We start from the raw sequence: 12,199 nt of genomic DNA on the forward strand, positions 1-12,199 counted from the left end.
TATTCGTTTTACATAATTACCTCATTTTGATGATAGTCCATCCCCCAAATCTCTCTTTTTACAATAATTTTTACCTCCTTTAGATAAAAAATTAAAACAACTTTTTTAACATCCTTTAAATAAAAAAGAAATCCTAATACTAGAAGAGTCGTGTTCAGGTGACAAAAATGACATTTTGACGTGGTGGCGTGCACATAATTATAGATATTTTTTACTCATATCTCGAGGGAACATCTATGGTTATGTGCGCACCACCACTTCAAAATGTCATTCTTGTCACCCCCAAAAATGTTACTTCAGCATTAGTGATACTAGAAAGGCATCATAACATTTGAGATGTCAAATCTATCTTTATTCAAATATAGAAATTATCTATGAGAAATTCTTTTCGCATTAGATAAAATGAGATCTGATAATACTATTGAAGTATGAATCAAAACATATTGTGTTCAGTCCAAATGTGTGTTTTTGAGTTGGTCCAAGGTAATTTGAGTTAGGCTTTTAACTTATATAAGTGGCCCATTTTGTGGTGTTTCTACAAGGACGAGGTTTTATTTTCTTTTGTTGTAAATCTAACTTCAAGTCTAAGTTTTTTCTAGAGAAGAGAGTAAAAAAAGAGAGAAAACTCAAGAGAGAAGGGGTTGAGAAGTTTGAAAATATTGAAATTTTGAAGAAGATGAAACTAATTGATAGAGGTATTTCATTGTATCGCTTTACCCCATTTTCTTCACAGTGAAATCGAGCTCCAACGCTTATATCTCTGTGGATGTAATGTTCAGGTGAACCATGTAAATTCTTGTGTTGTTGGTATTGCGTTTTTATTCTTTCTTTGTATGATTGTTTATATTCTTTTCATTTACTACTATTAGTTGAATTTATCTTCCATTGTCATTATCAAATAAGGTCTTCAGAGGTGTGACATACTAGGTATTTGATGAAATGGTTATTAGTTATTTGATTAAATTACTAAGTGAGCCTAACGAAGATGTTCACATACACAACAAATACCACGTGACATGAAAATATACCTCGAGATACACGTTGATTGGTACAACGTGATCGATTTAGATGAGAGTGGATTTTATCCGTCTACAGTAGCAATTGGATCCAAACCCAATCCATTTCCAATCCTGTTGGATTGCACGACAGAAGAACATGTCCCACGTGAGAAGTAGAAATGTAGAGTTGATTACGTTACACAACTTCTGTAGTACTGAATCTACAGTCCATCAAACATGCAGCTTATTACAATACAACTGGTTGTACTGTATAACTTTCTTACTCTATCCAACACGAGAGCAGCTCCTGCTCCGTTTCTCAACTTCTCTCTCCATCATTTCGACGTCCTCCTTCGCATCCATTAAGGAGAAGAGATTCAGTAAGTCGCGACGCACCATTTCTTTTTTTTTCTACAATTCTACTAAACATATTCACTTGTTCAGTATTTGAATCTCTCAAGAAGTAAATTAGGGTTTCTGATATTGTTCTCAGGTAGGATTTCTAGGGTTTGAACGAAGCACAAGTTCGAATTTTGATGAGAAATGCATATTTAGTTGTTTTTTTTGTTTTCTGGAGTGGTACTCCATAATTCTTCTCTGCATAGTCAGGGTTTACTTGCCACATGGAGGGATGACGTGGCCGATAATAATTTGCATTGGCCACGTGGGTAGTGCTCTTAACGAACTGTAGACTTTTATTTTTATATATATTTTTTAATTTAATTTATATAAAATGCCACATGAGGATGCTGAGGTGGCAAAATGTTTGGACCCCTCCACTGCAGATAAGATTTCTGTAGTCTTGTTCCAGAAACTCATCCTGGATTTACTGACTAACTCTCAAAATTTATGTGTATTTATTTAGAATTTTTGTTTATGTATGGTTGCATTTTGGATAAGATTATGATTATGATTATATCTCACCAATTTTCTGAATATTTGTAATTTTGGTTATAATTGTTTTATCTTTGATTCAAAATGCAATTTTTTGAAGGGAATTCCGGTTTTGAAAATGTTGGAGCTAATTGTGCTTCTTGTTTTAGAATTGAAATTGTAATTTTTTCAAAATGGGAAATGTGAGTTTTAATTGTCTATTTTTAAAAAAATTTATTTAAAAATAGTTAAAATAGCAACAAAAAACAAAAAAACAAAAAAATTAAAATTCAAAGACAAATAATATAACTATTTAGGAATGCTAGGAAGCAACAATGGAGGTGAAAAACACAATTGCCACCTTACTAGTTGAAAAAAGGCTGATTGGTAATGAGTTCATTGGGTTACCTATTACGTGCAAATCTTTAAATTCAAGTGCAAGGAACTGTGTTAGTAAGTCATTGGGTCATAGGTGCAAAATGGTGTATTGTACTTTAAGTTTTCGTGTTATTATCAATGACTTCCTTAATGGTTTTAGGGTCCTTTCCCCCGTCTCTCTAAAACCACTTTCCTAACAAAGCTTTGTTCATATATATATATATATATTTATGACGGGGTGTCCGGACCAGTAAGGGTCCACCCAAATCCCCTGGGTACATGCAACAACTCACCAACCACACATACCAAGCAAGGTGGGATAAATACCTATGGGTGGCCAACGAGGGGGCTTGAACTCAAGACCTCTCCCTTTTTGGAGGGAGGCCCTCATTGATCATATTTTTAAACTATCTCAATTCTAAGATTCTCGTCGATTTCAGGGTGCAAAGCACTCTACTAAATGGTATTTGAACTCATTATCTTATAGAAAAATATCCTTAATCATCCTCTAAACCTCTTAGAAAGACAAACCAGAATGGAGATAAACATAAATAGGGAAACTAGAGATAGATAGTACTTCTAATTAAGGTTACCTTCTCACATTTAGATAAAATCATTTTTTTTTATGCTGCCAATTGTCTTTAAAATCTCTTAACCACTGAATCCCAAATCTATCATATTCTATACGAAGCCCTAAAAGTTAATGTCATTTGTAAAGTATATATATATATTTTAATATTGTTGGCCTTGCATTCCCTATCTTAAACCCTATTTCCATTGTTCTCAACATCTTCCTACTCACTGACTCTATTACAATGGAGGCAATGGATCTCCATGCTATGCTCTCGAAAAACTAGTTGGAGATCCATTAATCATGATTGGGTAAGAATCCAAAGTTGTGCGCAAGATGATCCTTTCTCCACTTCAATTCAAAACACATTATATCAAATTAGTAATCTAAATTGTACCAACTGATGTGTTCATATGCTTTCTTCATGTCAACATTACAAGCCATGCCTAGATGTCCCAATCTTGCTCTAGAGCCCAAGTATTTGTTAGCAATGAGAACTTCATCTAAAATTTGTTTGCCACTAACAAACACACATTGGAAGTGGAGAAATAATAAATCCTATCAGTAGGTTTAAAGTCTCGGCTCAAGGAAAATTTTCGATTAGAAGAAAAATGGAGAAGACCCATGGTACTCTAAACATTGAATCTTATAGGAATATTTTTGAATATTCCTACTACAAGGGTTATTGATCACCATGTGTGCTTTTTGAAGGTGTGTTGGGCGATTCATTGTATTTAAGTATTTGAAGTATAATTCATAAATATAGATTATTAGATGATTTTCTCTAACGTGCGGTCATTGATGGTTAGGTTTTACAACCCAGATCTTTTTGAGATGAAAATGCTTATCCGAACAAGCTCGAGAGGGGTGATTGGCATGGCAGTTTCGCTAACTCACTCCACTCTCTGCATACCCTCGTTTTTCTTTCAAAAAAATGGCCTCAGAAACTTCACCCTTCCTTCTTCTTCTTCCGGTCTCTCTTCAAAGAAACTCTGCCACAAATCAAGGCAGCCAATTGTTTCTGCATTGGAGATAGGTGGAGTTAAGATTGGCAAGGATGGTAAGATGGTCATCTCTTACAATCGCATTTTAATAGATGTGATGTTTCCTGTTATTCTAATGTAATAAGAGGGGCTTAGACCCATAGCTTAGTTGGTTTGACACATTTCAAAGCAACTTTGAGGTCATGGGTTCAAAACCAGCTTACCCACAAAATAAATAAATATTTTTTTTTTTGCATGGTGTAGATGTTGTGAAGGACGATCCTACGAACAATGTCCCAGATGCCATATTTTCAAAAGTTGGTTTGCAACTTCACCGGAGGGATCAGCATCCAATTGGAATCTTGAAGAACGCTATATATAATTATTTTGACATGAACTACTCAACCAAATTCGTCAAATTTGATGATCTCTGCCCAATTGTTTCTGTTAAAGAGGTACAACATGGGTTTGTCTTACAAATTATTTTGTTTGATGCCAATTTCTTATTAGCTTTTCTTTTCTGATATTATTTGGAAATTTTAGTTGAAATTGCTAATATATTGTTCCCCATACATCATAAGTATGTTAGAGGTCCTCCAAACGTTTTTAAGGGTGATTTGGAAGCTGAAATTTTTTGTGCAAGGATTTATTGTTTGTCTAGATGGAGAACTTTTCTTGGTGTAAGATTCGAGGTTTGAGCAAGTGCCCACCAACTAATTATTATAGGAAAAATTAACAAACATAAACAAGTGTTCTATAACTCTGAGTCAACTCAAAACTTGGACTGGTTGACTTGACTTGGCAGATTTCGGGTTTACTTAAATCTTAACAACCTAGTTGAACCTTGTTGAGCTACTCAACAACTTGGTCGAGTTCAATCAAGTTGACGTCTCAAAATATTTTTCTGGCTCCTTTTTTTTTACTCTGATAAAATCTAGATCAATTTTACCAGATCAAAATTTACTCATTGATCTCTTGAATCAAATCGCTAAAAAGTTATTTGAATAAAGGTATAGAAGAAACTCTAAATAAACATGCCTTGAGGATGGTCCGAAAGTTGATATATGCTACAGGGGTTTCTTTTGAGTGCTTGCAATATATCTTAATTACAAAACTGTTCCTCATGTTCTTTGATCTCATCTTCATCTTTTAAAACTACGGAATGAATTCTTAGTGCCTCTTGAGTACAAGTTTTCTTTAAAGTGGTAAGTGAAAAACAATATTGAAGAGGGGTTGGGATAACGGTCGGGATGAGAGAAAGTTTGAACAGTTGGTGTGTTCATCTTCCAAGAATAGAGAGAGAAAGGTGGCATCATAGCATTCCTATTTTTCTACTCCACCTTGAATAATTTGATATTTTATATATTAACTTTTAACTGTGATTACCATAGTTATAGACATATTAATAAACTCTAAACCCTAAACCCAGGTCCCCCTCTTCACCCTTTTTTTGAGAAGTCCGTAACTTACTTCATTTCTCTAGAAGTATAAGTTGGGAAAGGTTAATTTCATTGGAGAGTTCCCATACGATAGCATTTTTTTTACTTTTTTTTTTTGTTGCTTTTATGGATAGTTCATATGCCTAACGTTGGTGCTTATCCTATAAATGCAAGTAACATGTCCTGGAATTTTAGAACTGGTACGATAATACAATTTCATGGGGCAGTACTGTAATTATATTAGGTCATGAGTTCTTTGATGGCATTTGGCTTGGATAGAGACGATATGAGCCAAAGATCTATGTGGTTGTGACCTTCCCATGCGTCATGTACTCTTCTTTTTTACTTTTTATGGTTAATGTGACATGATGTGATGATTAAGATAATTTCCATGTGTGTCATGACACTATGGATCTTTGTTTCCATGTTCAATTCAATTACTTGACGGTTGATGCTTGTTTTTGTTCTTGTTTTAACATTTTCTATAATTCATTTACCTTAGAAATGTATTCTTTCACACTAGTTGAATATTTCCATTTCAGGACCAATCAAGATGGACAAAGAAATCAAAATTTAATACTTCGGTTGAAAATATTGAAACTTTAAACCTTCAATTTAGTATGACTTGAAGCCAAATCCATGAGCTTTTGTGTTCTAATGTTGCTCTACCATGTTAAAAGATGAAAAATTGAAAATTCTGGTTTTCTTTTTCTTCTTGCAGAACTTTGACGATGTCTTGGTTCCTGCTGATCATGTAAGCAGGAGTTACAATGACACGTACTACGTTGATGCTCAAACTGTCTTGAGGTGCCATACAAGCGCTCATCAGGCAGAGCTATTGAGGGGACACACTCATTTCCTTGTAACTGGAGATGTTTACCGTAGGGATTCTATTGACTCGACTCATTACCCTGTCTTTCATCAGGTTTCTTTGTGTCTGATTTTAATAATCTCAGTTTTTCTGCTCAATAGTTTCTCTAACTTCTCCTTTTGTCATCTCGTGAATTAATATTCTCAACTGTGCAGATGGAAGGGGTTCGTGTTTTCTCTCCAGACGAGTGGGAGAAATCTAGTATGGATGCCACATCTTATGCAGCATTGGATCTAAAGAAGTGCCTTGAGGGTTTGGCACGCCACTTATTTGGTACACTCTTGTTGAAACCCTGTGTTGATTGATCAATACTTGATCTCGGTAGTTGCTGTGCTGGGATTATTGTTGAGTATATATTTTCCTCTACTTTCTGGTGTGTCATACCCCAGTTAAGCCCTGTGACCTCTTATGTTCACAGTTCTCCCCCCTCTCCAACAGATCTGTCTCTTTGACTAATTGATTGGTTAAATAGTATCAGAGCACTAGGTTTTGTATGGTTCACGGGTTCAATTCTTTCCACACTTATGGGTGAGGGGGTGTTGGGTGTATATTTTTCTCCACTCTCGGGTGTGTCATATCCCAGTTAGGCCCGTGAACTTCTTATATTTATACAAATCAGTCTTTTTGCGTAATTGGTTGGTTAACTTGGTATCAGAGTGCTAGGTTCGTATAGGTCACAGGTTCGATTCTTTCCACCCTTGTGGGTGATGGGTGTGTTGGGTGTATATTTTCCTCCACTCTCGGTTGTGTCATACCCTAGTTAAGCCCCGTGATCCTCTTATATTCTTAGTTTCTTACAGATTGGTCTTTTGGAGTAGTTGGTTGGTTAACATGGTATTAGAACACTAGGTTCGTATAGGTCATGGGTTTGATTCTTTCCACTCTTATGGGTGAGGGGGGAGTGCTGAGTGTATATTTTACTCCACTCTCGGGTGTGTCATGCCCCAGTTAAGGCTCACGACCGTCTTATATTCATATTGATTGGTCTTTTGGAGTAGATGGTTGGTATCAGAGCACTAGGTTCATAAAGGTCATGGGTTCGATTCTTTCCACCCTTATGGATGGGTGGGGGGGGAGTGGGCGGTGTATGTTTTCTTCCACTCTTGGGTCTGTCATACCCGAGTGTAGCCTCGTGACCCTCTTATATTCATAGTTCTTCCTCTCTCCAACAGATTGGTCTTTTGGAGTAGTTGGTTGGTTAACAATTATATTAGTCATCATAGGATACATTGTTTCTGAAGTATCATCAACTAAATTCTGGTAAAATTTACAGGTGCTGTAGAAATGCGTTGGGTTGATACTTATTTTCCATTCACCAATCCATCCTTTGAACTCGAGATATATTTTCAGGTCTGTTGCTGAACTTTTTTCTTTTTCTATGTAAGTAACAGATGCGACTGGTTTATGGTAACTCGAAAATATACAGGAAATTGATTATAGAATTTTTTTTTTCTTAGCTGTAAATATTAATGTAAATGTGACAAATACACAATTTGAGATACCACTCAAGATGAAGTGATGAATAATATTTTAGATTCAACTTATTAATATTTTGGAGCACCACTGAGAGCTTATTAATTTGTGCCTGGACTCTGTTACAGGAGAAATGGTTGGAGGTTTTGGGTTGTGGAGTGACAGAGCAGGAGATATTAAAGAGAAGTGGTAAAATGAACAATGTTGCATGGGCTTTTGGACTTGGATTGGAGCGGCTTGCGATGGTTCTTTTTGAGATACCTGATATTCGGCTTTTTTGGTCAAACGACGAGCGGTTTACCTCACAAGTAATTTTAGATACCAATAAAGCATATCTAGATTTTTTTAAGGATAATTTTACTACACTCCCATGAAAAAAGAGTAATTAAGTCCCCCCCCCAAAAAAAAAAAAAAAAAATTCAAACTCTAAGAATGCTCCTCTTAACAGAAATTACACTTCAAAATTACACTTCAATGTGAGCCCACAATTGTTAAGCTGGTCAATGGGAGGTATTCCTAAAGTGTGAAAGTGTGGGGGATACTTTTAATTACTTTTAGGGATTAAAAATGGTACAGATTTTATCCGAAATCCGAGTGATCTGAATCCAAATTTGGCGGGTTTGGTTTCATAAAGTATATCCGAATTAAAATATGGTTCGGATATGAGTTGATGTCCCTTGCCCTGAGCCGGATCCGGGTCGGATACATATCCATCCTTATATCCGTCAAGATCCAAATGATATATTACTTTGCAAGTTGTAGTTTTATATTTTTTAAGTCATCTTTCATCAACTAACAACTGTTGGGTGTAGTGGTCAAGGCCTCTCTAATGGAGATATCTTGACTTCAAGTCACACTTAAACGGTTTGACATTATCCGACCCGAATGAATTAATTCGGTCGGAATCGGATCCAGATATGGATATGGACACACTTATATCTGGCCCGAACCCGACCTGTTTTAAGCCCTAATTACTTTTGATCGACTAGGGGTGTTGGAATAATACCCATTTATCTTTTTTTGCACTCTACCATGCAATTTAATGCTTGAAAAAAATTCTTTAGATAATTGAAATCCTCAAGAACTTTTATCATTTTCCAAAGGATTTGTCTCTAACTTCTTGCATATAGTTTTCTGAAGGTCAGCTTGGGGTCAAGTTCAAGCCATTTTCGAAGGTATGGAATGTGTCCTTGGTCCGTGGAACTAATTGTAACATATTCTTTTCTGTAAGGGTTGTATCCTCTTGTGAAGGCGACTATAAACTTCATTACTTAGAGTGACCACAGAATTATCGCTATTTGATGGGGTTAAGATATTCAAGAGTGACTGAAGCTAGTTTATTCAATTTTTGATAGGCAAGTATATTATTTGTTAGTTGGTGAAGACAGGCTTTGAACCCTGGTCTTTGGTATCAACAATTCCACACTAATACATCTAGAGAGCTGCTATTGGCACCCTCTTAAATTACTTATCACACCCCAATTAAAGATTAAAACACATCATTCAAAAATTACAACTGTTTGGGTCAAATTATTATCTCGACCTCACAAAACATTATAAAACTCATTCAAACAATTTCTGTAGTTGTTTACACTTATGATTAGGCTCATATAAAATCTTAAACCCAAAAATTGAAATCTAGCAACAACAAATAAAAAAAAGAAGAGAGAAATTGGTGCCCTGACTTTTACTTATTCTCAACTATTTACTTATTTCTTTATTTTTAATTGGGGCGTAATAAGTAAAATTTTGGGTGCAATAGCACCTCTCTACATCTAATTGTTAAACGATTCACATTTAAATTTTTGCGGCTATTATGCATTGTGAATTGAGATTATTATTATCTTTTGTAGTTTCCCCCATGTTACAAGGACATGAGTTTCTGGATCAATGAATCATTCACTGAGAATAATTTATGTGAAGTTGTTAGAGGAATTGCTGGGGATCTTGCAGAGGAGGTATCTCTTTAGATGTTTTTGTTGGTAAAGTTTCTTCTAGTGTTATAGATTTTTCACTTTCTAGATATAGTTATCTCAACTGTTTCTGACGTTTTAAATATTACCGCACAAAGGAAGTAATCTGGTATAGGTGCTTTATATCAGATTGTATAGTATACCCAAATACGTGGAAACATGTAACATGAATTGTACGTAAGATGTAAAACTGCCTGAAAGTAGGAATTATTGAAATCTTGAAATAGACAGCTCATGTGCAGAGAAAAATTGTCTTTAAGAAGAACGCTTTGTTGTGTGACCAAGTTACTGTCAATAATAACCAAACACCCTAAATACTTTTCAAAAGTCTTCAAACCTAGTATGGTGTGCATGTCAATTAAAGTAGTTAGGTCCATTATGAAATGAACCCCAAAGAATATCATAATTTCTTTGATCTGAATTTGAATGGCTTAAGTTGGAGTTTATCTAAATTATGAATCATGGTTATTGCAGGTGAAATTGATCGATAATTTCACCAACAAGAAAGGAATGACCAGTCACTGTTATAGAATTGCATATCGGTCAATGGAGCGTTCATTGACAGACGATGAAATAAATCAATTGCAGGTAAAAACAAGAAAAAGAGAAACAAATTTTACATAATGCTTTATTGGATGATAAAAATAATAAACCCTTTACACATGTGCTTGTGGTGCAGTGGAACGTAAGAGAAGAGGTGCAGAGCAAATTGAAGGTTATTCTGAGATGAGATTTCCCAACGCTAATTTTTTTTCTTTCCATGTAAAAGTTCCCGTTATATTCAAGTTATTGTTTCCTGATTAGTTTTATTTTAAAAAAAAATTGGAAGGAGAACATAAAATTTAAATAAATAAATAAAAAAAGCACTATAAATTGTTGATACGGTGGTCATCTAATTGATTGGATGATCCTTGTGGACTCATTGGTTGAACATTTTATTTTATTTTTCAATGAAAAGGTTTTGCATTACAGTTATTTTTTGTGTGTTTCTTTTATCTTGGGGAAGGAGAATGTGTGTGTGTAGTTCATACTTTATACACATTAAGTCCAACCATGTTTACGCGCATTTTGATCTTTTTACTAGTTTGTGTTTTTTCATATTAAGTCGAAATGAAGTAAAGATTGTTTGTAGCTGTAATCTTTGGTTTATAATTCAGATGCACGGATAGAAGCATTTCTGGTGATTGAATCTCAATGTCTATCAAGCATAAGTTGTCAGGTATGACATGGTTTTCATTACTTCTTTCATGAGCGATATACTACATTTTTTTTTTTAAAGAATACATATTAGCCAACCAACACTCCAAAAGACAGAGCTGTTGGAGAGGAAAAAAACTATGAATATAAGAGGGTCACGGGGCTTAATTTGAGTATGATACACCCATGAGTGGAGGAAAATATACACTCAACACTCCCCCTCACCCATAAGGGTGAAAAGAATCGAACCTGTGACCTATACAAACCTAGCGTTCTGATACCAAGTTAACCAACCAACTATGCAAAAAGACCGATCTGTATGGATATAAGAAGTCAAGGGGGGTATGTTATCAATTTGAAAACACAGAATATCTCTAATATTGACCAAAAACATGAAGGGCCATGCTTCAACAAGAGAGTCAACCACAACCCACCTTCCCATGCTTGTGTCCTCAACAGTTCTAAATTTGGAATCTACTCTTACCTACCAATACTAACTCTGAGTTGGAAGAAAACATATATAAATTAAGACTACTTATGAACCCTAATTAAAGTACTACAAATTAGGAATTTCAATGAATTGGATCCCATCTAATTCAATTCGATCATACTATTCTCATAATTATAATAATAGTAATAGTGCGGTGAGAGTAGGTAGGTTGTGAGTTCGATACCAAGTATTTCCTCAAGACCACCTACAAGGGCACACTCTCACTTACCTGGTGTGTGTGATGTGTAGGTGTTGCACGTGCCCAGGGGAGGGACCCATCTGCCTTGGCTCTGGCCCTGGCTCTTTCGGTCCCCCTAGTCAAACGTAAGTTTGGACACCCCGTCATAAAATAATAATAATAATAATAAGCTGATCCACCTATATTCGTCCAACTTGGTTTGGTTGAAATGATTAAACCAAACCTTTGATCATAAAAAATGAGTTGCATTAGGTTAAAGATGTCTTTATCAAACACTGATAAAAATAAAAAATAAAAAACAGTTTCTACAATACCATGTATCAAAATCAAGTACCTTAGTTGTTAAATACTGAAACCCAAAATAATAATATTAATAAAATAAAAAAAATTCTAATAAGGGAAAATTATTAAAAGAGTGTTAAATATTTTAATATTTAAAAAAAAAAATCTATTTTTAAAAAAATTACCAAAAATGAATTAAGTCGTTGGACAATTGTTTTAGTAACTCGTTGGATTGTCCAACGTTTTAATCTTTCCAAACCTAGACAGTCCAACAAGTTAATAAAATATTGGATTGTCTACAGACTTAATTCATTTTTTATTATTTTTGAAAATAAATAGATTTTTTTAAATATTAATATATTTAACCCTTTTTAAGTAATTTTCTCTTCAAATAATTAGGAATCATTGATGAAAAAGAATACTTAAATCAACATCTAGAACAAGTCATTGATGTTGATTTTTTATTTAATTT

General features: G+C 34.7%; 1 protein-coding gene across 1 annotated transcript; it reads left to right on the forward strand.

Annotated features, from left to right (window-relative positions):
- Positions 1 to 1,246: 1,246 nt before the first annotated feature.
- LOC147383847 (phenylalanine--tRNA ligase, chloroplastic/mitochondrial-like) lies at positions 1,247 to 10,439 on the forward strand. The gene is made up of 11 exons (XM_086426158.1): positions 1,247 to 1,378; positions 3,630 to 3,880; positions 4,068 to 4,258; positions 5,964 to 6,167; positions 6,269 to 6,386; positions 7,387 to 7,463; positions 7,715 to 7,894; positions 8,717 to 8,761; positions 9,440 to 9,544; positions 10,034 to 10,147; positions 10,239 to 10,439. The coding sequence occupies exons 2-11, from the start codon at positions 3,655 to 3,657 to the stop codon at positions 10,287 to 10,289; spliced, it is 1,311 nt and encodes a 436-aa protein (XP_086282284.1). The 5' UTR covers positions 1,247 to 1,378; positions 3,630 to 3,654; the 3' UTR covers positions 10,290 to 10,439.
- Positions 10,440 to 12,199: the final 1,760 nt, after the last annotated feature.

This window comes from Akebia trifoliata, chromosome 15 (genome assembly GCF_017979445.1).
Source record: "Akebia trifoliata isolate Shusen 1 chromosome 15, ASM1797944v1, whole genome shotgun sequence".
Lineage (NCBI taxonomy): Eukaryota > Viridiplantae > Streptophyta > Magnoliopsida > Ranunculales > Lardizabalaceae > Akebia > Akebia trifoliata.